Source organism: Ovis canadensis, chromosome X (genome assembly GCF_042477335.2).
Source record: "Ovis canadensis isolate MfBH-ARS-UI-01 breed Bighorn chromosome X, ARS-UI_OviCan_v2, whole genome shotgun sequence".
NCBI classification, from domain to species: domain Eukaryota; kingdom Metazoa; phylum Chordata; class Mammalia; order Artiodactyla; family Bovidae; genus Ovis; species Ovis canadensis.
This window is the reverse complement of record NC_091727.1, coordinates 101873200-101899327: the sequence shown is the minus strand read 5'-3', so window position 1 is coordinate 101899327 and position 26128 is coordinate 101873200. Positions and strand designations below refer to the sequence as shown.

General features: G+C 38.6%; 1 protein-coding gene and 1 pseudogene across 4 annotated transcripts in view; one reads left to right on the top strand and one right to left on the bottom strand.

The window, feature by feature from the left end:
- LOC138930459 (P2R1A-PPP2R2A-interacting phosphatase regulator 1-like) overlaps positions 1-26128 on the top strand; it is a 73915-nt gene that overhangs the window by 33503 nt on the left and 14284 nt on the right. The window contains exons 5-8 of one of the 4 annotated variants that reach the window (XM_070290709.1): positions 13105-13161; positions 22333-22425; positions 23592-23653; positions 25367-25464. In XM_070290709.1, the coding sequence (XP_070146810.1) occupies positions 13105-13161; positions 22333-22425; positions 23592-23621 (180 nt within the window). In that variant the 3' untranslated portion in view covers positions 23622-23653; positions 25367-25464. Of the gene's footprint in view, positions 1-13104; positions 13162-22332; positions 23043-23591; positions 23654-25366; positions 25465-26128 lie in introns of those variants that run through there. The other 3 variants (XM_070290711.1, XM_070290708.1, XM_070290710.1) reach the window with 3 other exon arrangements.
- LOC138930101 (annexin A2 pseudogene) lies at positions 8042-9036 on the bottom strand (annotated as a pseudogene).

Genomic DNA, 26128 nt, shown 5'->3' with positions numbered 1-26128 from the left:
GGTTGTGTATTGTTTGCAATCTGTGGTTGTTTGGACCCATGAGTGGGAACCCTCAGGGCCAGCTGTATATTTATTGAAAAAAAAATCCATATATAAATCGATGTGTGCAGTTCAAACCTATGTTGTTCAAGGGTCAAATGTACTTAAAAAGTGTTACTGAATGCATGAACCTTAAGTTTAAGGATCATGTCTCATAGTAGACTGTCCCTAAATTTGATGCTGCAGGAATCTAGAGTATTCAAATTCCCAGAGAAGAGATTGGAATAGTGTTTGCCAGGGGCTTGAGGGCGGTGTTCTTTCATGAGTCTATAGAGTCTCATGTTTGCAAGATGAAAAGGATTCTAGAGATTTGTTAAATAACAACACAAATGTACTTATTTAACAGTACTAATTGTACTGAGCTGTACAATTAAAAAATGGTAAATGTAAGATGGTAAATTTTATGTATCAGTTCAGTTCAGTTCAGTCACTCAGTCGTGTCTGACTCTTTGTGACACCATGAATCACAGCACGCCAGGCCTCCTTGTCCATCACCAACTCCCGGAGTTCACTCAAACTCATGTCCATCGAGTCGGTGATATCATCCAGCCATCTCATCCTCTGTCATCCCCTTCTCCTCCTGCCCCCAATCCCTCCCAGCACCAGAGTCTTTTCCAATGAGTCAGCTCTTTGCATGAGGTGGCCAAAGTATTGGAGTTTCAGCTTCAGCATCAGTCCTTCCAATGAACACCCAGGACTGATCTCCTTTAGGATAGACTGGTTGGATCTCCTTGCAGTCCAAGGGACTCTCAAGAGTCTTCTCCACCACCACAGTTCAAAAGCATCAATTCTTCGGCACTCAGCTTTCTTCACAGTCCAGCTCTCACATCCATACATGACCACTGGAAAAACCGTTGCCTTGACTAGATGGACCTTTGTTGGCAAATGAATCTGCTTTTGAATATGCTATCTAGGTTGGTCATAACTTTCCTTCCAAGGAGTAAGCGTCTTTTAATTTCATGGCTGCAATCACCATCTGCAGTGATTTTGGAGCCCCCAAAAATAAAATCTGACACTATTTCCCCATCTATCTGCCATGAATTGATGGGACCATATCCCATGATCTTAGTTTTCTGAATGTTGAGCTTTAAGCCAACTTTTTCACTCTCTTCTTTCACTTTCATCAAGAGGCTCTTTAGTTCTTCTTTGCTTTCTGCCATAGGGGTGGTGTCATCTGCATATCTGAGGTTATTGATATTTCTCCTGGCAATCTTGATTCCAGTTTGTGCTTCTTCCAGTCCTGCATTTCTCATGATGTACTCTGCATAGAAGTTAAATAAGCAGGGTGACAATATACAGCCTTGACGTACTCCTTTTCCTATTTGGAACCAGTCTGTTGTTCCATGTCCATTTCTAACTGTTGCTTCCTGACCTGCATATAGGTTTCTCAGGAGGGTGGTCAGGTGGTCTGGTATTCCCATCTCTTTCAGAATTTTCCACAGTTTATTGTGATCCACACAGTCAAAGGCTTTGGCATAGTCAACAAAGCAGAAATAGATGTTTTTCTGGAAACTCTCTTGCTTTTTTGATGATTCAGTGGATGTTGGCAATTAGATCTCTGGTTCCTCTGCCTTTTCTAAAACCAGCTTGAACATCTGGAAGTTCATGGTTCATGCACTGTTGAAGCCTGGCTTGGACAATTTTGAGCATTACTTTACTAGCATGTGAGATGAGTGCAATTGTGCGGTAGTTTGAGCATTCTTTGGCATTGCCTTTCTTTGGGATTGGAATGAAAACTGACCTTTTCCAGTCCTGTGGCCACTGCTGAGTTTTCCAAATTTGCTGGCATATTGAGTACAGCACTTTCACAGCATCATCTTTCAGGATTTGAAATAGCTCAACTGGAATTCCATCAACTCCACTAGCTTTATTCATAGTGATGCTTTCTAAGGCCCACTTGACTTTGCATTCCAGAATGTCTCGCTCTAGGTGAGTGATCACACCATTGTGATTATCTTGGTCGTGAATATCTTTTTTGTACAGTTCTGTGTATTCTTGCCACCTCTTCTTAATATCTTCTGCCTCTGTTAGGTCCATACCATTTCTGTCCTTTATTGACCCCATCTTTGCATGAAATGTTCCCTTGGTATCTCTAATTTTCTGGAGGTGATCTCTAGTCTTTCCCATTCTGTTGTTTTCCTCTATTTCTTTGCATTGATGGCTGAGGAAGGCTTTCTTATCTCTCCTTGCTATTCTTTGGAACTCTGCATTCAGATGCTTATATCTTTCCTTTTCTCCTTTGCTTTTTGCTCCTCTTCTTTTCACAGCTATTTGTAAGGCCTCCTCAGACAGCCATTTTGCTTTTTTTTTTTTTTTTGCATTTCTTTTCCATGGGGATGGTCTTGATCCCTGTCTCCTGTACGATGTCATGAACCTCCATCCATAGTTCATCAGGCACTCTGTGTATCAGATCTAGTCCCTTAAATCTATTTCTCACTTCCACTGTATAATCATAAGGGATTTGATTTAGGTCATACCTGAATAATGTGGTTTTCCCCACTTTCTTCAATTTAAGTCTGAATTTGGCAATAAGGAGTTCATAATCTGAGCCACAGTCAGCTCCCAGTCTTGTTTTTGCTGACTGTATAGAGCTTCTCCATCTTTGACTGCAAAGAATATAATCAATCTGATTTCGGTGTTGACCATCTGGTGATGTCCATGTGTAGAGTCTTCTCTTGTGTTGTTGGAAGAGGGTGTTTGCTATGACCAGTGTGTTCTCTTGGCAAAACTCTATTAGCCTTTGCCCTGTTTCATTCTATATACCAAGGCCAAATTTTCCTGTTACTCCAGGCATTTCTTGACTTCCTATTTTTGCATTCCAGTCTCCTATAATGAAAAGGACTGGATGTGACTGGTGATAGAAGCAAGGTCCGATGCTGTAAAGAGCACTATTGCATAGGAACCTGGAATGTCAGGTCCATGAATCAAAGCAAATTGGAAGTGGTCAAACAGGAGATGGCAAGAGTGAATGTCAACATTCTAGGAATTAGTGAAGTAAAATGGACTGGAATGGGTGAATTTAACTCAGATGACCATTATATCTACTACTGTGGGCAGGAATCCCTTAGAAGAAATGGAGTAGCCATCATGGTCAACAAAAGAGTCCGAAATGCAGTATTTGGATGCAATCTCAAAAATGACAGAATGATCTCTGTTGGTTTCCAAGGCAAACCATTCAATATCTTGGTAATCCAAGCCTATGCCCCAACCAGTAACGCTGAAGAGGCTGAAGTTGAACGGTTCTATGAAGACCTACAAGACCTTTTAGAACTAACACCCAATTTTATGTATATTTTACCACAATTAAAAAATTTAACTGGCACTGATTTTAATGTATTAAAATGTAGGCAGAACAGTGTTTTAGAAAAAAATGTGGTGGTTGAGGGCATTTATAATCATCTCTCTCTCTCTCTAGTCGTTAAGTCGTGTCCAACTCTTGTGACCCCATGTACCGTAGCCTGCCAGGCTGCTCTGTCCATGGGATTCTCCAGGCAAGAATATTGGACTGAGTTGCCATTTCCTTCTCCAAGGGATCTTCCCAACGCAGGGATCGAACCCAGGTCTCCTGCATTGCAGGCAGATTCTTTTCTGACTGAGCTATAAGGGAAGCCCTGAGCTATAAAGAATTATGGGTGCCATTTAACACACAAATAGAGATGTGTATGTACAAAGCTTGTAAAAATCTGCTATCTCACAATTATTTTCTTAATTAAGCTCAAATTTTTCTTCACCACTGTCAGGAAATCACTCCACCCCACCCCACTTTTTCTTTTCTTGGCCACACTACACAGCATGCAGGATCTTAGTTCCCTGATCAGGGATCAGACCTGTGCCCCCTGCGTTGGGAGCATGGAGTCTTAATCACTGGACCACAGGGAAGCCCCACTCCACCCCACTTCTGATGAGCAGTAATGGAGGTCCTCTTCTGCTTATGGAGACTATGTCTTCCCCCGAATTACCCCTTTGCTGTATCCCGTGAAACCTCTGAGGTTGGCATGCCTGTTTCCAACTCTTCCACTAGGAATTCTCTTCCTGGAAACTCTGTTAAACTTGATGCAGCTCTGTCTTCTCCATCTCCACCTCCCCCTACTCCAGCAGAAGCAGGAAAAGTTTTTCATCTTCCTGTCGGGAACAGTTGGACTTTACCTGAGTAATTTGTCTCTTTTAATTTTATGGCTACCAATGCTTGTTTACCTGATTTGGTTTTGCTTTACACATTGGCAACTATGAACACTAAATCTAATTTATGGCCCATGTGGTAGTGAGTGTGTAATACATTCCTTACCCTGCTTTATGCTCTGTCCTTCTAGCCTACATTCAGTTCATGTTCAATATCTTCATAACCCATTTTAAATTGTTTGGAGAACCAGGCAGAGGCATTCATAAACATAGCATATAACCCTTGTTCAGAATTTTCTAAGTGCTTTATCTCTAGTAACTACAGTAAGAAATAGGTTAAAATTAGCAAACCTAGGAATGTTAAGCATTTTTAAAATTTCGTCTCTTTACAATATTAGTTTTCTGTGGTTTCTCTTAAATGGAACTAAGCATGATATTTCCTCCTATCTTAATTCCTTCACTAGAGATAACACTTGGGAATCAGCTTCACCCTGCACCCTCCCAGGCCCCTGCTCCCACTCCTACCCTCCCTGCCCTGTGACACCATTCCTGGTGCTGGTACTCTTGCTTCCTCCCAAGGACTTTTTCCCCCTAAAGTGTGAGAGAATGACACAGTGGGAAATGTATTAGTACACGAAAGATACCAGTGACATTTATTGACATCTCAGGAAACTATTTTAAAACTTAGTTTCATATAGAAAAATGACCTGAAGCAACTCCCTTGCATATACCACCTTTATACTTAACCTTTGGGAGAACTCTCTTGTAAATGCCTTTTCTACAATTAATTTTCCAAGTTATTACTTAAAGACCAACCGAGTCCAATATTTGATCCATATTTTGTTCAATTTAAAAGTTTTATTGTGGCTTATAATTATCTAGCTCAGCTCAGTTTCAAACCCTACCTTCCACAGACATTTCACACTGTATCCTTACTGATGGCATCAATTTCAGTCAGGCAATCTTCTCAGGATTTCCTGGATAAAGTTTTTCCCATTAGGAAATTCTGAGCCTTTGTCTGAAGCTAAACCAATTCCTTCCTGTCTTTTCTGTTCAGTTCAGTCACTCAGTCATGTCCATCTCTTTGCAACCCCATGGACTGCAGCATGCCAGGCTTCCCTGTCCATCACCAACCCCCAGAGCTTGCTCAAACTTATGTCCATCGAGTCGGTGATGCCATCCAGCCATCTCATCCTCTGTCGTCCCCTTCTCCTCCTGCCTTCAATCTTTCCCAGCATCAGGGTCTTTTCCAACGAGTCAGTTCTTCACACCAGGGGGCCAAAGTGTTGGAGCTTCAGCTTCAGCATCAGTCCTTCCAATGCATATTAAGGACTGATTTCCTTTAGGACTGACTGGTTTGATCTCCTTGCAGTCCAAGGAACTCTCAAGAGTCTTCTCCAATACCACAGTTCAAAAGCATCAATTCTTCAGCACTCAGCTTTCTTTATGGTCCAACTCTCACATCCATACATGACTACTGGAAAAACCATGGCTTTAACTAGATGGACCTTTGTTAGCAAAGTAATGTCTCTGCTTTTTAATATTCTGTCTAGGTTTGTCATGGGCTTCCCTGATAGCTCAGTTGGTAAAGAATTCACCTGCAATGTGGGAAACCTGGGTTCAGTCCCTGGGTTGGGAAGATCCCCTGGAGAAGGGAAAGGCTACCCACTTCAGTATTTTGCCTAGAGAATTCCATGGACTGTATAGCTCATGGGGTCGCAAAGAGTTGGACACAACTGACCGACTTTCACTTCACAGGTTTGTCATAACTTTTCTTCCAAGGAGCAAGCATCTTTTAATTTTATGGCTGCAGTCACCATCTGCAGTGATTTTGGAGCCCAAGAAAGTAGTCTGTTACAGTTTCCTTTGCTTCCTCATCTATTTGTCATGAAGTGATGGGACCAGATGCCATGATCTTAGTTTTCTGAATGTTGAGTTTTAAGCCAGCTTTTTCACTCTCCTCTTTCACTTTCATCAGGAGGCTCTTTAGTTCCTCTTTGCTTTTTTGCCATAAGGATGGTGTCACCTGCATATCTGAGGTTATTGATATTTCTCCTGGCAATCTTGATTCTAGCTTATGTTTCATCCAGCCTGGCATTTCACACGATGTACCCTGTATGTACGTTAAATAAGCAGGGTGACCATATATAGCTTTGATGTGTACTCCTTTAGATATCAGTTAAAAATAATTACTTCCAGGAAGTCTTTCATAATTAGAAGAGTTTGCCACACCATGCAATTCTCTTCTTTTGTTTTGTTTTCAATAGCAATCATTTATCATTTAGATAAAGCCCCATCTTGTACATAGAATGTATTATATATTTAAGTTCAAATAATCATGTCTTTTCAATTAGATAGTAAATCTTATAAACCTAGTGTTGCACCTTCTATATTGTGAACTTTCTGGGCATTTGAATGATGATGATATGAGCATCAGTAGCATGAATTAAACTTGTTAAAATTCTGCTTGTTTAAAGATATGTACGTGTGTGGAAATAAATATGAGAACTTTTTAAAGGTAAAACTAATTTTTTTAAGATTTGGTGCGTGTTACTGCACAACTTCTCAATGATTAATGCTAATATTGGGGCACATTGGGAGAGAATATCCAAAACTCTTTATTGGATAAATCACAGTGTTTTCTACTTGCTTTGGAAAATAGATTACTTTTATAATATCCCTTAAGAGTTGGCATACAGTTTAAAAAAAAAAAAACATTTATTTGGTTGCATCCGGTTGTGACACATGATCTCTCATCACGGTCCATGGAAATATGCACAGACTCTCTAATTGTGGCATGCAGGCTCCAAAGTGACATGTGGGATCTTAGTTCTCCAGCCAGGGAATGAACCCATGTCCCCCTGCATTGCAAGGAAGATTCTCAACCACTGGACCAAGGAAATCCCAGGCATACAATTTTTAAAAAACTATCAGTAATATCTAATGTTGGAGAAGTACAAAGAAATCAAGATTTTCATAACACTGCTGGAAAGTGAATTTGTATGAGCTTTCTGGAGGGTAGTTCAGCAATGGGTATCAACAGCCTTGTGATCCAGAAATTCCAACTCTATGAATTTATCCTAAAGAATTCATTAAGGATACATGTAAAGATTGTTATCATAGCATTATTTATATGTGGCAACAGTATGAATGTCCTGCAACAGGGAACAGATTAAATAAGTGACCTTCCTTATCTGTGTTTGAGTCCCAGTTTGAGCAATTATTAGCTGTATTACTAGGCAAGTTGCTTAATTTCTCTGGCCTTCAGTTTTCTAAATTTAAAATGGTGACAATAGGGAATTCCCTGACAGTCCAGTGGATAGAGCTCTGTACTTCCTCTGCAGGGGGCATAGGTTTAATCCCTGGTCAGGGAACTAAGATCCTATAAGCCACAGAGTATGGCCAATAAAAAAAATGGGGACAGTGGAACAATAATAATATCTATATCATAGAGTTGTGAGAATTGAGTGGTCTACAATATGTCTGGCACATAAATAGGTGCTTCTTATTATGGTACTTCTATAATAATGGTGTTGCAGGTGAATTTTAACATGGAAAGCCTTTAAAAATGATGTTGCAGATAAATTTTAACATGGAAAGGTACTTGGAATATATTTGGGTTTTGTTTTGCTTCTGTTTACCATGCAGTACAAAAGAGGCAAACAAAGTGTTTTATATCATAGATTTTACTTCTGACTCCTTTGAATGTTCATTTCTTTGACTAAAAGGAGAGACTTGCTTGGAAAACCAGGAGTGCTTAGGCAGGGTGGGGGAAAAGGCAGTGCTAACGTCATCCTTACAGGGGGATTGTTAATAGCAAACTGATTTTGTAGAACTGTCAGCTGGAAGCACAGACAGCCCACTTCTGGACACTTGTTCCATGTCAGGCGTCACCCCTACAACTCAGGCAAAGCAACACTTCCTGGTAGTCACTCTTGCTATCCTCCTGAATGTTGTAGTACAGGGCCCCACCGCACTTTCCCTTAAATTCAGACCCAGTTTTTAATGTGTCCCCTTCCTTCACTGCAGGATACCATGATTCTAATTAGGACCTTATCGTGAGTTCCCTTGCCCTTCATGGAGTTGTACAGTCAGTCAGCAAAACACAAAGGCTTCTTGTTTAAATATACTGGACCAGATTCAGGAAAGCGTTTTCCTTTGACCTCCTTCTTGATCATAAGGGCTCTAGCTCTTGTACCTTTCAAATACTTTCTGGAGGTGACACTTGATACTGATCTACTTGGGGACATCAGTTCCTTTCCTGCTCATTCCTGCATTATAAAGATCTCAGTTATCTTGGGCCAGTCAGTTCATAGTCAATGACAGAGCCATCCTCTGCTCTTCTACCCTTTTCAAGGGCAACAGTCAGCTTGCAGAAGTTGCCAGATGTATCAGAAATAATGTCATTCTCCAGAGCAGTCTTATACATTTCCTTGTAGACTGTTTATTTGCTGCAGCTCTTGTACATTTCCTTGTAGACTTTTTTTTGCTCCAGCTCCTGGTTGGTCCTTGAGGAGGAGATTTCAATGAGAGTTTTCATCAGTCACCAGGCCCTTCACAGAGGAGCCATTGAGCTTGGAATCCTTGTACTGAGCAGGTGTTTTCAGAAGGCCCCAAATCACCTTCTCCAGGTGGCTGGACAAGTCTGACTTCACTGCTGATGCAAGTCCCTTTTTGGTCCTTTTCTGACAGGCAAAAGTAATATGCCTCTGTTCCTTGCTGTAGATGGTCAAATTGTTGATGATCCATTTCAGTGTTCAGAACATCCCACTCAGCATCAAAGTTGGTATATGCTTTGACTAACATGTATGCATTTGAGGGTGTATAGTGGTCACCTTCTAAATTGCACTTACACAGAATTTAATGAACAGTAGACATTTTGATAGAACCTGGACCAGGAGCTAAGAGCTCAGGTGCTCCAGATGCAGAAAATAATAAGAAAAAAAGCTGATTTCAGAACTATCTTAAGCAAAATATAATTGGTGAGGTAGGGCAGGAAGAGAAGGGGGTGACAGAAGATGAGATGAGTGGATGGCATCCTTGAGTCAATGGATATGAGTTTGAGCAAGCTCTGGAAGTTGGCGATGGACAGGGAAGCCTGTCATGCTGTCCCATGAGGTCCCAAAGAGTCAGACACAACTGAGCGACTGAACAATATCTCCTTTAAAGTCATAAGATAAATTTTAAAACCTGATAAAAATTCAGACTATCTGCTTCATAAGAACACTTGTTTATCGAACACACATTTTCTGAGTACTCATTCTTTTCCCCCATCCCACCAGCAACCTGCTCCTCTTATTGCCTTTCTTGGCCACTATCTATCTATAGTTTCAGCTGGAACTCTCAGGCCAGTCTTTAGTTCCTTTTGCTTTCTTATCATTTCTCCAATCTGCCTCCTTATCTTTATCCCTCTGTTTCGGTCAAACCCTTGTTATCTTTTGCCTGGTCCATGACCCTGCTTCTAGTCCCTTTTCCCTCCACCGTCAATTTGTTCTGCATTCACTGCTAGGGTTGACTTTCTAAAACAGATATATATGATCTCCTTGTCTAAAATACCCTTGAGGTTTAAGAACTGAGAGAGACCTATTCTTTAGGTTTTCTATTGGGCTCAAAGGCTAAAGTCCAAAAACAACAACCTGGATTCAACCAAATTTCTCCCTCAAGTTTACCTCCTGTCATGCTCTACCATATGCCAAGTTTCAGCCACCCTGAGCCTCTCTGTTTCCCAAACATGCCTCTCTGCCTGAGCATCTCTTTCCACTCCCAGAAATAGCCTCCTTTCTCTTCTCTATCTAATGAATTCCTGCGCTCTTCTGTGAAGCCAGCCCCAACACCCTAGGCAGAATTATTTTCTTTGTCCTTTGAACTCCTACGAATCCTAACTTGTCCTGGAACTTACCTGTGGCCTAGTTCTCCCAACCTAGACTTTGAATTTTTCAAAGACAGGAAAATGTCTTATTAATCTTTGGATCCTCAGGGCCTAGTACAGGGCTTTCGCATATGGTAGATGCTCATTAAACATGTTTAAATGCACAATTCAATGTGATCTTAAGATATAATGTGAATGAATGATATGTTATATTCATTATCTAGCATTATCTAGCATTATCTAGCATTTCAAGAGCCAATCAGGCTACAGATAGAATGGATAAATGAATTCTAAACATAATTCTCAAGCCTTATTTTCACACAGTTTACATCTCTCTATTCTTTCATCTCCCTCTTGTATGGTTCTTCATAAGCTTTGAGAAAAGACCAAAAAGGAGAAAATAGTCCTGCAAAAGACAAAGGGCCAAGACCAGCAGTCTCCAAACTTTTTGGCACCAGGGACAGATTTCGTGGAAGACAATTTTTCCATAGACATGGGTGGGGGTGATGGAGTGGGGTGTGAATGGTTCAGGCTGTAATGCAAGAGATGGGGAGTAGAAGATGAAGCTTCACTCACACACCTCCTGCTGTGCAGCCCACTTCCTAAAGGGCTACAGACCACTATAGGTTGGGGACCCCTGGCCCAGACAAGTATCCGAACAAGCAAGAGTGAAATGTGCTGAATTCCTTAAACGTGATTACCCTTCAGTTCAGTTCAGTTCAGTTGCTCAGTCATGTCCGACTCTTTGCGACCCCATGAATTACAGCACGCCAGGCCTCCCTGTCCATCACCAACTCCCGGAGTTCACTCAGACTCATGTCCATCGAGTCGGTGATGCCATCCAGCCATCTCATCCTCTGTTGTCCCCTTCTCCTCCTGCCCTCAATCCCTCCCAGCATCAGGGTCTTTTCCAGTGAGTCAACTCTTCCCATGAGGTGGCCAAAGTATTGGAGTTTCAGCTTCAGCATCAGTCCTTCCAATGAACACCCAGGACTGATCTCCTTTAGGACGGACTGGTTGGATCTCCTTACAGTCCAAGGGACTCTCAAGAGTCTTCTCGAACACCACAGTTCAAAAGCATCGATTCTTTGGTGCTCAGCTTTCTTCACAGTCCAACTCTCACATCCATACATGACCACTGGAAAAACCGTTGCCTTGACTAGATGGACCTTTGTTGGCAAAGTAATATCTCTGCTTTTGAATATGCTATCTAGGTTGGTCATAACTTTCCTTCCAAGGAGTAAGCGTCTTTTAATTTCATGGCTGCAATCAGCATCTGCAGTGATTTTGGAGCCCCAAAAAATAAAGTCTGGCACTGTTTCCCCTGTTTCCCCATCTATTTCCCATGAAGTGATGGTACCAGATGCCATGATCTTCGTTTTCTGAATGTTGAGTTTTAAGCCAGCTTTTTCACTCTCCTCTTTCACTTTCATCAAGAGGCTTTTTAGTTCCTCTTCACTTTCTGCCATAAGGGTGGTGTCATCTGTATATCTGAGGTTATTGATATTTCTCCTGGCAATCTTGACTCCAGTTTGTGCTTCTTCCAGTCCAGCGTTTCTCATGATGTACTCTGCATATAAGTTAAATAAGCAGGGTGACAATATATAGCCTTGATGTACTCCTTTTCCTATTTGGAACCAGTCTGTTGTTGCATGTCCAGTTCTAACTGTTGCTTCCTGACCTGCATGTAGGTTTCTCAGGAGGCAGGTCAGGTGGTCTGGTATTCCCATCTCTTTCAGAATTTTCCACAGTTTATTGTGGTCCACACAGTCAAAGGCTTTGGCATAGTCAATAAAGCAGAAATAGATGTTTTTCTGGAACTCTCTTGCTTTCTCGGTGATCCAGCAGATGTTGGCAATTTGATCTCTGGTTCCTCTGCCTTTTCTAAAACCAGCTTGAACATCAGGAAGTTCACGGTAAACATATTGCTGAAGCCTGGCTTGGAGAATTTTGAGCATTACTTTACTAGCGTGTGAGATGAGTGCAATTGTGCGGTAGTTTGAGCATTCTTTGGCATTGCCTTTCTTTGGGATTGGAATGAAAACTGACCTTTTCCAGTCCTGTGGCCACTGCTGAGTTTTCCAAATTTGCTGGCATATTGAGTACAGCACTTTCACAGAATCATCTTTTAGGATTTGAAATAGCTCAACTGGAATTCCATCACCTCCACTAGCTTTGTTCATAGTGATGCTTTCTAAGGCCCACTTGACTTCACATTCCAGCATGTCTGGCTCTAGGTGAGTGATTGCCCTTAATCATTCTTTATTATGAAAGTTCAGTTTCCCCAGCTAGATTCCAAGATGTTTGGAGTTATTTTGTTTCTTTCTTTATTATGCTTATTAAGTCACTGTTGTTGTTGTTTAGTTGCTAAGTCATGTCTGACTCTTGGGCTTCCCTGGTGGCTCAGCAGGTAAAGAATGGCCTGCAAAGCAGGAGACACAGCAGATGTGGGTTCAATCCCTGGGTTGGGAAGATCCCCTGGAGGAGGGCGTGGAAACTCATTCCAGTATTCTTGCCTGGAAAATCCCATGGACAGAGGAGCCTGGCAGGCTTTAAGAATACTGGAGTGGGTTGCCATTTCCAGGGGATCTTCCTGACTCAGGGATCAAACCTGTGTCTCCTGCATTGCAGGCGGATTCTTCACCACTGAGCCACCAGGGAAGCTCATGCTTATTAAATTAGCTACTGATTTAATGACCATTTCAATTTTTTCTGGGTAATGCCTATCACTAAGTTTTGATAATGAGCTAAAACTGGCAAGGAAAAATGAAGTGATTTTAAGATCTTCGAGCCTTGAGAAGGGAAAGCTAGAGATAAATGTTCTATTGATGTTCTCCTGCCCTGTATTTATGTTAATTGTTATTTTGTTCTGTTATGATATATAGAGATTTTCAATTAGTATAATTTCAGACAATTCAATTGGACTTTTTATTTTTTAAATCTTTAAATTTAATTAGTGCTATTGATAGCATGCATCAGGCACTCAAGAAATACTTTAGGCCATTCAACATTGGCTTAATGTTTAGAAATAATCAGAAACATTAAAGAAAACTTGACTTTTATCTTTAAAATTTCAGTTTGTGCCATCGTCTCCCGGTCATGCTTCCATCAGTCACCTCCATCAAATTAAACAGGTAGGAAGTTTTGAAAAGCTGACAGCTGTTCATTAAAAAAAGTAAATTTTGTTTTTCTTTTAAAAATACCTATGGTCAAATAATTCTAAGTGAGGTCACAAGTGATTAAATTTTTAATTCCATGAATGGTTATTTTTAAAAAAGCAAAAACATCAGAATCCAAAACAACTAAGGAGACCTCTATTTGTTTGGGTTATTAACTATTTTAACAAATTGATAGTTTCCTGAAATACTGCATACTCTTTTACCTTGAATCTAGCTTCTTCAAGGGATCTCAAAGATGGTGAATGCTATATATGGAAATTAATTTTCAAGTTCATAATAGTCATAGTTTATCATAGTTTTCTTAATCCCAGATACAGAAATTTTTTGACACATTTAATGATCTTTATGCTATCATTTTGTGTTCACTTCTCAGTGATCTGAGTTCAGGGACACATTCTATCTGTCTTATGTTGTATGTGTGTGTGTCTAATAGTAAAAGCGTAATACAGAATTAAATCTTTGATTTTTCCAAGGCTTAGCCACAGAATTAAAAAGATTAAATCACCATTCCTCCAGGAGTGGTGGGATTTTTTTTTTCACCCAACTACAAGCAAACTTTTGTTCAAGTAGGGGAGCTTAACTGTTATTAAGCACTTATTATTCACTTAGCACTATAATAGGTCCCATCTGTGGGCTCATTTCATCCTACAAGAAACTTACAAGGTCAGAAACCAAAGATGTTCAGCATTAACAAATATCAAGCCAAGACTTAGCCCCAAATTACTGAATTCTTTTACAGCTACTCTCACCAAGTTCCAGTGGCACAAAACCCAGACTGTCCTGTAACCCTAGGTTTTATTACTCCAGCTCCTGCTTCCTCTCCCTCTCTCTCCCGCACCATGGCTTCCCTAGGCCCCACTTATCATCCACTAGCAAGAAAGTATGGTTTAAAGGATTCTTTTACCTTTTAATGAGTAAGATATTCGTTTGCTGTTTGTCTTTATGAGTATGTAGCCATTTAAGACATTCTTAATGAAAGAACCTAAAGCTAGTAGCTAAAGTGACCTCTGGTTTATTTGTGCAGTTTTCTTTTCTTCCCCTAAATTAGACCAGATATTTTAAAATTGATTATATATTTCTATCTGATTATGAAGTTTGAAAATCAGGACTAATTTAACTGGTTATTAATATAAACTGTAAAGCAACTTACTTCTATAGTGGCAGAATATATATGATAAACATTCAAAATGAAACACGAGTGGTGATCATTTTTGTAATATACAGAAATATTGAATTGCTGTGTTGTACACCTGGAACTAACATAGCATTGTAGGTCAATTATACTTCAGTAAAAAATAAATTAAAATTTCTAAAATTTAAATCAAATTATAAAACTAAAATAAAATGGAGCACAAGTAGAAAATGAATGAAATGGGAAAATAGAAACAACATTAACTTTCAATCTGGGTGCTGACTGAGTGGAAAATTAAGGCTTATTTTCAGCAGTTTAATGGTCTGATAAATATCTTAAGCTGCATATTTCTTTACATGTATTCTTTAACCATGACTTCTTTTTAGCTATTAAACTTAACCTTTTAGGTACAAAACAGAAATGTGTGTTTCTTGCCTCATTACATTTTGAACTTTCACTCTGACATTAACAAAGGCAATTATTTAATTTAATTTCACTTTTTAGTAAAATGGGGGAACTAATAGTAGCTACGTTATAGGATTATTGTGAGGATGAAAAGATTTAATATATGTGTGGTGCTTGGCACACTACATTAAAAGTTGTTTAATGGAAATTTAAAAACACACAAAAAAGAACCTCCATGTATTCAGTATCCAGCTTTAACTATTGATTATATTTTGTACATCATTTTTCAACTATCCCCATTTATTTTGGGGGTAGGAGGGTGCTTTATATTGTAAAGTAATTAACCTCCAATTAAAATAAATAAATTTATATTTTAAAAAATAAATAAAAAATAAAGTATATCTCTGATATCTTTTTAACCTTAAATACTCTGTATGAATCTGAGGATGTTTTATTTCACATAAACACAATGCCATCATCACATCTAACAGAGTTATTCTTTAATTTTATCGAATAACAAGTCCATGTTAAATTTTCCTGATTCTCAAAAAAATGCCGTTTTCAGTGATTCAAACATGTTCCAGCATGATCTTTTAGGTCACTTTTATTTCACAGCCTTCCTCTCCTGATTTTGTTCCATGCCACTTACTTACTGAAGAAACAGGCCATTTGTCTTGTGAAAAGCCCCACATTTTGATTCTGTTTCCAGGTGACAGTGTTTCATATACTCTCTTATTCCTTGTATTTCCTACAAACTGATTTGATTATACTTGCATTTATTTTGAAATAAGCACACAGCCCTGCCGGGAGCCAGTGTGAGGAATCCCGCCCGTGACAAGGTCATGAGGAAGGAAGCTGACATACGCAAGGCGTGCTCAGACTTCAGGGGCCCCTCTGGAAATTCCTAAGCATGTACCCCAACAAAAATCTGCCGGTTTTTGTGCTCTGCTTTTCTACTCTTCTGACATTTTCTGGAAAAAGTCAATTCAGGGCTTTAGTCTTCTGCATTTGAAAGAGTGTTTCAATCCAAATACCCCTCTGATGGCTTTCTAGCCTGCCTGCAGCACTCGTACAGCTGCGCTGTGTGATTGTTTGAGGCCTCCTGACTGCAGGAGGCACAGGAAGCTTAAAACATCCTAGGAATGTAGGAGCTTCCGAGGAGTCAAAATCTTTAAAATAGGACTGATTAAAAGTTTCATTTGTTGAATCAATATTTGCTGCCAAATTTTCACATCCTTTATTTGTAGATATAGTTGGTATACAGAAAAACAAGTAGTATACCTTGTATTAGCAACATTAGATCTTTGAGTCAAGTACCTTCTTTGTTATATCCCACTGCACCTTTGTTCTATAGAGATGTAACTTTAATGCTTTAAGGAGATGTAGATTAAAGAAAAACACTTCAGGGGAAACAAAATTAACATTCATTAAGGAAGAGAGCCAAAAAGTGTTAACAAGCCTCTTGGCCAGAAGATAATGTAAATCACCTGAGACCTTTTGTATACAAAATGATGTATAGAAAGAGTCTGAGCTGCGAACGCTACATAATTTTGTGTTACCCATTGATCTCCGTGTTTTATCAAAAGTATAAAAGGCCTTCTGAACAATAAAGGATGGGGCCAGCTTCTCGGACCAGTTTCTGGGACTAGTCTCTCGGCCTGGTTTCTTGGGACTCTGGCTCCCCCCGTGTCTCTCTCTTTCTTTCTTCTTCTCTCTCTTTCCCTCTCTCTGCTCTTTACTTTAACTTCAGGCTGAATCTCCACTTGGGGCGCGGAGGCTCTCCAGGTCTACTTACTTGCCCTGGCTGTTAAGACCCGCGCGAAAGGGAGCTTAAGGCAAGGCACCCTTAGATATTCAAGCGGGTGCCGGTGGCCCAACGTAGATGGTGCAAATTCCTTGTCTGGAATTTTATTGGTCTTCCGCGTAAACCAAGCTATTCAGCCCTCTTCCTCCACTTAATCTTCTTACTACACTATAGTTTCTTAATCTAATCTTATATTAATAAATAAACAAGTCTTTCCACGCCAACGCCGTCCACCCTTCGAATTCCCTGGATCCACCGGGGCTGGACCCTGGCACAGCCCTAAGTTAATATTAGGTTCTGGGTCAACATTTAAGTAAGGGTATGGTTTAAGTTACCATTTTCCTACTGGGCCGTTAATGGACAATTTCTCCTTGACTCTAGTTGTCAGTTGTTTTCTATGTATTAGAGAGCTTGAGAACATCAAGTGAGAAATTAATTTTCTTTTTTTTCAGCTCTGAGATATAATTGACATATAACATTGTATAAGCATAAGGTCTATAATAATTTGATATATATTATATATATATATATAATATATATATTGCAAGCCTGTCAGTCCTAAAGGAAATCAACCCTGAATATTCATTGGAAGGATGATGCTGAAGATGAAGCTCTGTTACTTTGGCCACCTGATGTGAAGAGCTGACTCATTGGAAAGACCCTGATGCTGGGAAAGATGGAAGGCAAAAGGAGAAGGGGGTGGCAGAGGGATGAGATGGTTAGATAGCATCACTGACTCAATGGACATGACTTTAAGCAAATTCCAGGAGATAGCGGAGGACAGACAAGCCTGGTATGCTATAGCCCATGGCGTCACAAAGAGTTGGACGTGACTTAGAGACTGAGTAACAACAAAGCAATGGCATTAGATTTCTGTGATTTGGTTTTGAGTTTTCCTTGGAACCTGTGAAGTACCTACTGTCTCTTACTTCTCTAAGGGAATAGCTTAACTTGTTTTAAAGAAACTTAATTTGATCTTAGTTTGCAAATTGTTTTATTCTTTCAACAAGAATTCATTGAGGAATGTGCCACTGGGCAACTAAAATCTCTCAGGCATACTCTCCTTCAGAGAGCAAAAATGGGTGACTATTTTCTTTTTAGATACTAAGGGACTGAAAACCAACTTCAGTGCTCAAGTGCAGCAAATCTCCTTAACATAGGTTTCTACCATACAGTACTCTTTGCCCTTGACAGTTACATAGCTTTTGACCTTTTATCCTTATTTTAACACTCTTATTTTATTATAAACTATCTCATATCCATTTTAGAAATTGGCAAGATATAAATATTAGAAGTGTCAACCCACTTTTACTAATGATCCTAAAATAGTTGATGTTGGGGAATGCTCCAACTTTCAATAGGAAAAACAATAAGCAAAATTCTGTCCTACTTCTGGGAAAACATGCTCTTTATTTGTGAACTGAGTGAATTACAAAATACTTTGAGCTTCTCACTATACAAAAGCATCTAAATAAATGTTAAATGGAAGAACTATATTAACAATTACATTTTGTTGAAAATGTGATTCCATTGTTTAAAAGACTGATTAACTTCTTAAACTTCCTTTCCCAGTTTCCCTCATTTTCCATAATGGCATCAAAATAGTCTCCCAGTTTTAAGACTCAGAGCTATAGGTTCATCTTCAGTTCTTCCTTATTTTTCTACTATATCCTATTAAGCATCTAATCCTATTAATTCTTCCTTGACAATACCTTCTCTGTTCCCATTACTACTTTCTTCTGTCCCTTGGGTCTAGATTACTGTAATAATATTCTAATTATATTCTAATAGATTTCCTACCTCTGCTAGTTTAATCTGACTTCCACAATCAACACCAAAGTAGCTTTTTAAAAAATCAACATTATTTCACCTTTTTCTCTCCTCTGTAAAAAGTTAGAATGGCTTCCCATTACCTTTTGAGTGCTAATAAGAAGAGATAGGCTGTATTGAGCACTTACTATGTGCCAGACCTTCTAACAGGAACTGTACAACCACCTCATTATCCTTATTATTATTATTATCATCTTCATAGGATCAGGAAACTGGGGCTCAGGTTAAGCGTTTGCCTAAGGTCACACAGGTAGTAAGTTATAGAGCTGGGATTTGACTCAGTTCTGTTTGTCTCCAGAATCTGTGGTCCTAACAACTATGCTATTCTGCCCAAACTCGTTAAATTCAAAATCTTTGATTATTTAAGATTCTATGAATCTGATGCTCTCTTACCACTCCAGGTTTCTTTCTTGTTTATAGTGCAAATTCTTTTCCAGCCAAGCTAGCCTCACTATTCTCCAAGCTGCATATTCTTTCTTTCCTCTAAACTTTTGTTCATATGATTCCTTCTGCTTTTCAGTATCACATCCAAAAAATCATTGCCAAATGGCACAAAGATTGTGCCCTATTTTTTCTCATTTGTTACTTATGCTTTTGGTGTCATATCCAAAAAATCATTGCCAAGTCCAACGACACGAAGCTTTTGCCCTGTTTTCTTCAAAGAGTTTTATAGTTTTACATTTAGGTCTTTGGTCCATTTTGAGTTAATTTTTGTATATAGTGTAAGAAAGAGTTCAACTTCATTCTTTTGTATGTGGATGTTCAGTTTTCCAAGCATTATTTACTGAAAAGATCATTCTTTCCCTTTTTGAATGGTGTTGGCATCCTTGTTGAAAATCAATTGACCATATATACAAGGGATTATTTTTAGGCTCTCTCTCTTCTATTCCATTGGTCTGTATGCCTCTCCTTAGGCCAGAACCACACTGTTTTAATTACTGTAGCTTTGTGTAGTGAGTTTTGAAATCAGGTAATGTGAGTCCTCCAAAGTTTAGTCTTTTTTCTCAAGATCATTTTTATATTTCTGCAAAAAAATGCCATTGAGGTTTTGATAGGCATTACCTTGCATCTGTAGATCACTTTGGGTAGTATTGTCTTTTTAACAGTATTATCTTTTAATCCACAAACACAGGATGTCTTTCCATATGTGGGTTATTTTTAAAGTAAATATTTATGTGAAAAACACACACTATAAAAAGGTCAAACAATATGGTAAAGTACAGAGAAAGACATTAAAAGACTCTTGCTCCTTGGAAGAAAAGCTATGACCAGCCTAGACAGCGTATTAAAAAGTAGAGACATTACTCTACCAACAAAGGTCCATTTAGTCAAAGCTATGGTTCTTCTGGTAGTCATGTATGGATGTGAGAGTTGAACCATAAAAAAGACTGAATGCCAAAGAATTGATGCTTTTGAGCTGTGGTGTTGGAGAAGACTCTTCAAAGTCCCTTGGACTGCAAGGAGATCAAACCAGTCAATCCTAAAGGAAATCAGTCCTGAATATTCATTAGAAGGACTGATGCTGAAGCTGAAGCTCCAGTACTTTGGCCACCTGATCCAAAGAGCTGACTCACTAGAAAAGACCCTGATGCTGGGGAAGATTGAAGGCAGGAGGAGAAGGGGACGACAGAGGATGAGATGGTTGGATGGCATCACTGATTCAATGGATATGGGTTTGAGCAAGCTCTGGGATATGGTGAGGGACAGGGAAGCCTGGCGTGCTGCAGGCCATGGGGTTACAAAGAGTCAGACGTGACTTAGTGACTGAACAACAACAACAGAGAAAGAAAGAACAAATTGCTATGAACGTCACTACACATTGATAAGGACTGCTAACTTTTGGGAGAAGGCGATGGCACCCCACTCCAGTACTCTTGCCTGGAGAATCCCAGGGACGGGGGAGCCTGGTGGGCTGCCGTCTATGGGGTCGCACAGAGTCGGACACGACTGAAGCGACTTAGCAGCAGCAGTAGCAGCAGCTAACTTTTGAGGGAACATCCTTCTGAACACCTCTCATTTAAAATTTTACATAAAAATAATTTGTGGCTTTTTCCTACTTATATGTAATACATATTTTTCAATGTCAATGACTAGATTTAAATCATGCTTGTACCATCATTTGCTTAAGCAAACCCATGCTGAAAGACATTGAGTTTGTTGGGCTCTGAGTAATATTTATTAATATCATAGTATTAATGGTTGGAAAATTTGTTTGATGTTTGATGTTTTCTCTTTTGAATGAAGAGAGATTAGAAGAGAGAGAGATTAGAAGAGAGATTAGAATTAGAATCACTTCTAATGAATTGATTAGATGAAAAGATGAATTCCAGGGATGGGGGAGCCTGGTGGGCTGCCGTCTCTGGGGTCACACAGAGTCAGACACGACTGAAGTGACTTAGCAGCAGCAGCATAAAGTAACTAATTGTTTGAGAGTGGGGTTCAAAATCAGTGGTTGTCTTATACAAAATCATTGTTTCTGTGGACCAATTTCCTCTCTGTCCAAGTGAGTCTAAAAAAAAGTTCAGTTGTGCTGATTGAATGCTTAGATGAAAAAGTTATAAATGATTTTGCCCTTCTATGTAATTTATTAACAATATGTTTGCATTTTAAACCACAGTCAATGGATTTACTGGGAAAATACTGCATTTTTATGCCTGTAACACATATACTCCTACTAACATTTTAATGTACAGCCTTTCATTTAAACATGTTGCATGTTTTAAATGTAGTTACAATCCTTGCTAACATTTTTAAATGTCCCTGTACATATTATAATTACTCAGTTGTGGTAGTTGAGTGAGTTCTTTTCCATGAACATCTTTAGTGTTCTTTTTCATGGGTATCTCAGATAATGACAGAGTAAGAATTTAGCTGAAATTTGAGTAGAAGAGATTCTGCTTAGATGTCAGTTTCTAGATTTGGAGATTATTAGGTAGGGAAATGAATTATCAGCAGAAGCAGTGACATCTTATTTTGAGCCCAGACTGCCTTAGATGGGCATCTGTTTCTGATTTAGGAATAAGTCCTGAAGAAAGAGGGCTTCCCAGGTGGCGCTAGTGGTAAAGAACCCACCTGCCAATGCAGGAGATGTAAGAGACGCGGGGTTGATCCCTGGGTCAGGAATATCCCCTGCAGGAGGCCATGGCAACCCACTCCAGTATTCTTGCCTGGAGAATCCTATGGACAAAAGAGCCTGGTGGGCTCCATAGGGTCACAGAGACACAACTGAAGCAACTTATCACAGCATAGCACCTGAAGAATGAATAGATAACCTCTGGAGGCTGTCATTTTTCATGTTTTGGTACTAAAACAATTTTTAGAGGCTGTTAGAGTCCTTTAACTAACTCAATTCTAATTACTTTAGGTGTTGGTATGAGTGAGTGAGTAAATCTCCAAGTGTGTTAGAAGGAAGAAAGAAACATGTAATATAACTTTACTTGTGTCTTGGAGAAGAAAAGGGCATATTTTAAAGTCCTGAATTGTGTAGTCCTGATTTTGTCCATGTAAAAAAAAATCTATAAACATTTTTATAGCTGTTTATTTTTGCTGTCCCATTTGTATCTTAGTTTTAACCAAATCTTCTTTGATCCTTTCCTGGACAAGTACTGTAGTTTTTTATAATAAAGCACAGGTCAAATCCAAAGAGAAAGATTGAAATTTAGGATTTGTGTATATATTAAGTATTGCTCAATGATGAGTACCCACATTCTAGGTCTTTTTGGAGGTGTGAGGGAAATCCCTCATCAGGTATGTAGCTCTCTTTCCCAAAAGGCAAAAGTTTCCTTTGCTTATTGACGTGAATCTTGGGTTCCCCGCTTGCTTTAAGATGATGAGAGCTCCATGGTACAATCACTAATGCAGTAAGGATTCCCTTCCCCATGCCATATCTGTCACCTCAGTATTTGATAAGTAAGCAATAGGTGCTACAGTTGTTCACTGCTTTCTGCTTATACAGAAGAACAATGAGGTACAGAAACCATCTTCTGCAAACTGCACTGATTTAATTCCAGCATCTGCAGCAGCTTCTCTCACCGAGGTGACTGGCAAGGTAAGAAAGGAGTGTCTAAAAGTCTGTGTCCCTTGAAATATTTGTAAGACTTAAATGTTTCACTTGTGAGGGATATATTTTGCTATAGTATGTCTGATTCTAAGTGACAGTTTTCCCTTCCTTTTCATTTCTTAAACTATTATCTATGTGTTACCAAAGTCACCAACTTTTAGGTACATGATTTGATTAATTTTGAGAATTGTGCACAATCCTGTAACTGTAACCATAATCAAGATATAGAACAATTTTCACACTCTAAACAGTTTCCTCATGATCTTTTGCACTTGATCTCCTTCCCCACCACCTCCACCTCTGGGAAACCACTGATGTGCTTTCTGAGAAAAGTGGTGGTTTTAAAACCTCTGCTCCAATTCGGTGTTAGCAATGTTTTTCTCCATCACTACAAACTTGTGTGAGATGCACCGGCTTGCCTCCAAGTCCTATTCCTAGTCCTATGCAATGATTTACAGTGCAAGTTTCTATTGTATGAAAATACCAAATTGCTTATAAAACAAGAATCTGAGAAAACTTAAAAGATATTACACTGAGTTCAATCCCTGGCTGGGAAAGTAAGATCCTGCAAGCCACAAGGTACAGACAAAAAAAAAAAAAAAAAATAGAGAGAGATCCAGGTTCCATGACAACCGAAAAAGTAATGTCTTCTTAGCTAAATTAAAATTCCATTGTTTCGGTTTATAATTTTGTGTTATTGAAAAGAATCAAGTGACTAAGAACATGTGAGAACATGTGAACATCTGAAGAATCAGTAATTCATTAACACTGTCTGACATAGTTTTCCTCTGACTCAGCTTGTTCATAAGGATCAGAGTTAACTCTTAAATGAACTTTTAGCAACCATACCCTCTCATTCATCCATGATTTTCACCTGGACTCAAGGCAGGTCAGAGCCAGGACTATGGGTCCTTCTAGCTTCTCCCCCCACAACCTGGGAAAATCCTGAATCCTTATAAATTACAAGTCAGTTTGCTGTCCCTGAGGCTTTCCTGTTTTTACCTACATTTACAGACAAACAATGAAATCATGTATTGTGGGATACTACATAGAGTTCTCTTTTAATGTATATCTTTAGATCTGTTATAATGAAATAGTCACAGCTGATCTTATTCAAATGTGTTCTTATAATGATTGTGATCATTTTATTTTAGAAGAAGTCAAAGTGCCGCCAGTACTATTAGATCAAGTGTCCTTGGCCCATTAAAAGGAAAAGGTACTTTTACCTACCAACAGAAATAAGTATAACTTATTATTTTTGTAAGATATCATATAAAATCAAGTATGATACATAAATTCATTTAAAAGGATTTATTTATTTAAAATATATTTGATAAATTACTAGAGGCCATTTGTCTTACTTAAATGAAACTATATATAAAGACATTTTGAGAGCTATCAAGTGCCATATAAATGTGAATTGAAAAATTCAATTCCAGTTTAGTCAACTAGTTGCCTTAAATACCTTCTGAAACAAGATGGGGAATGAATAAACAGAGTGAGTCAGTCATCAAGTATTCTGCTGAATCTCAACCCCTGCGCTGCCCTGCCACCACATGTACACATTAATATCATATGAATAAGTTGACACAAACTAGATCCACTTCCAACACTAAAAAATATATACTAATGTGTATGTCCTTTGATGGTTAACTTGTTTATGTGGGCTATTTTTGGTTAAATATATGGAAAATTACACACCTACTCAGTAATGAAAGGATAGGGAAAGAACAGCAGTTTTGTGTTTTTTTTTAAACTCCTACAGTCCTGGATCCCATTTCTCATCCCTGCCTCACTAAGCTATTTATTTCCTTTTTTTTTTCTTGATATAACTACTGAATTATAGGCTTAGTACAAAGTTTAACTATAATAGGGAGGGGGAAATGGATAAATAGGAAAGGACAGTAAACTTAAAAATGTATATTTGTGAAAAATCCGTTAAGATGGGAAAGAAGAAGGAGAAAGAAGAAGAAATGGAAGGAGAAAGGTAAAGGAAGGAGAAGGAGGAACATAAAACTAGAGAGAAGGAAACTGAAATAGACTTCAGTGTTCCATGCACTTGGCATAAATTAGTGGCAGTCTTCCTAACAACATAACAAACTCAGCATGTTCTCATTATATTCTAAGACTTAGAAGAGAACGGCTTCCCTGGTGGCTCAGCGGTAAAGAATCCACTGGCCAATACAGGAGACATGTGTTCAATCTCTGGGTCAGGAATTTCCCCTGGAGAAGGACGTGGCGACCCACTCCAATATTCTTGCCTGGGAAATCCCATGGACAGAGGAGCCTGGCGGCCTACAGTCCATGGGGTCACAAAAAGGTCAGATACAACTTAGTGACTAAACACACACAATAAGTTATAAACTTGATCATCAGTTTTACTCACATTCAGACCTGGTTATCATGTTAATGTGTAACATTTCCTTCAAAGTCAAGGTTTTAACAATGCAGTTTTCTGTGATTAAATGTTTTCCATAGTATTGAAAAAATATATTTGTTCATTGTATTCTATAAAAAAAATCCATCTACTTAGTTCATTGTGTATGTTTAGCAAAATAAGGATAGCAATAACTTGAAGTTTTAAAATAAGGAATGAGGTTAAATTATGGTATATCCTTAATACATAGCTTTGTAAACACATGTAGAATTTAGTTAATAATATGAGAAAAATTATAATCATAAAAAGTAGATTACATATCACATTATTTACAGTGCAAATCCAATTTTGTTTAAAAAAACAATCACGTATACACACATACTCAGGAACTACTGAAAAGAGTGATCTCTGGATAATTGCAATGTAAACATTTTTCCTTTTGTTTTTCTTTTATAAATTAATTGCAAGGAACAAGTTTTACTTTTGCAGTTGAAAGCATAATAAACACATTAGATAAAATATATCTACCTTGATATGCATTCTTTGTCATAGGTGAAATGACATCTGAACACCATCCAAAGAGAATTTTCCAAGGCACAACCACCATGCTTTCTTCTGATACTAATCCTAGTGTTTGATAGGAATATGTGGTAAGTATTAACATGAGACTTTGAGTATTCATTGGCTACTTTGGGTTTTTCAGTCTACTTTGGCTATCGTACATATTCAAAAGTGTGGTATATTATGAAATATTTTTAGTAAGGTTTATAAAATGACTATCCCAAATGGATATCATTAACTAGTTCTTCTACCCAACACTTAGTATATGGTAGACACATTTTTAGAAGTGGGCTTTTGGCATTAGATTAAGAGGTATTAGAGAAATATTAATACATAAAAATGCAAGCTTAGGAAAGAGTCATCTGCCCATCTTTTCCACCTTGGATTTTTGGACTTTTTTAGGCTGAGCATATGATTTAAAAGTGTGCCAAGAAAGCAAATAATCAAAATGGGAAACACAGTGAATGGATTTTTATTATCATTACTGTTGGTTTTTTTTACTCCTCTTATGAAACTGCTCCTGTAACCAGTGCCAATTCCTTGTTCACTTTGCATTCATTTGTACACAAAGCGCAGAGATCTCTTGAATTCTGTTATCAATGAGTGGCATTTTCTTTTCCTAATCTATACTCAGATGTTCTTGATAGAAACAACAGTAGTGCAGGATCATCTCACAGTTCACCAGCGAAAATCAGCACTGTGACAAACTCTCCTGTGTTGCCTTCTGATTCTAGTTCTCCATTTATTGTAATT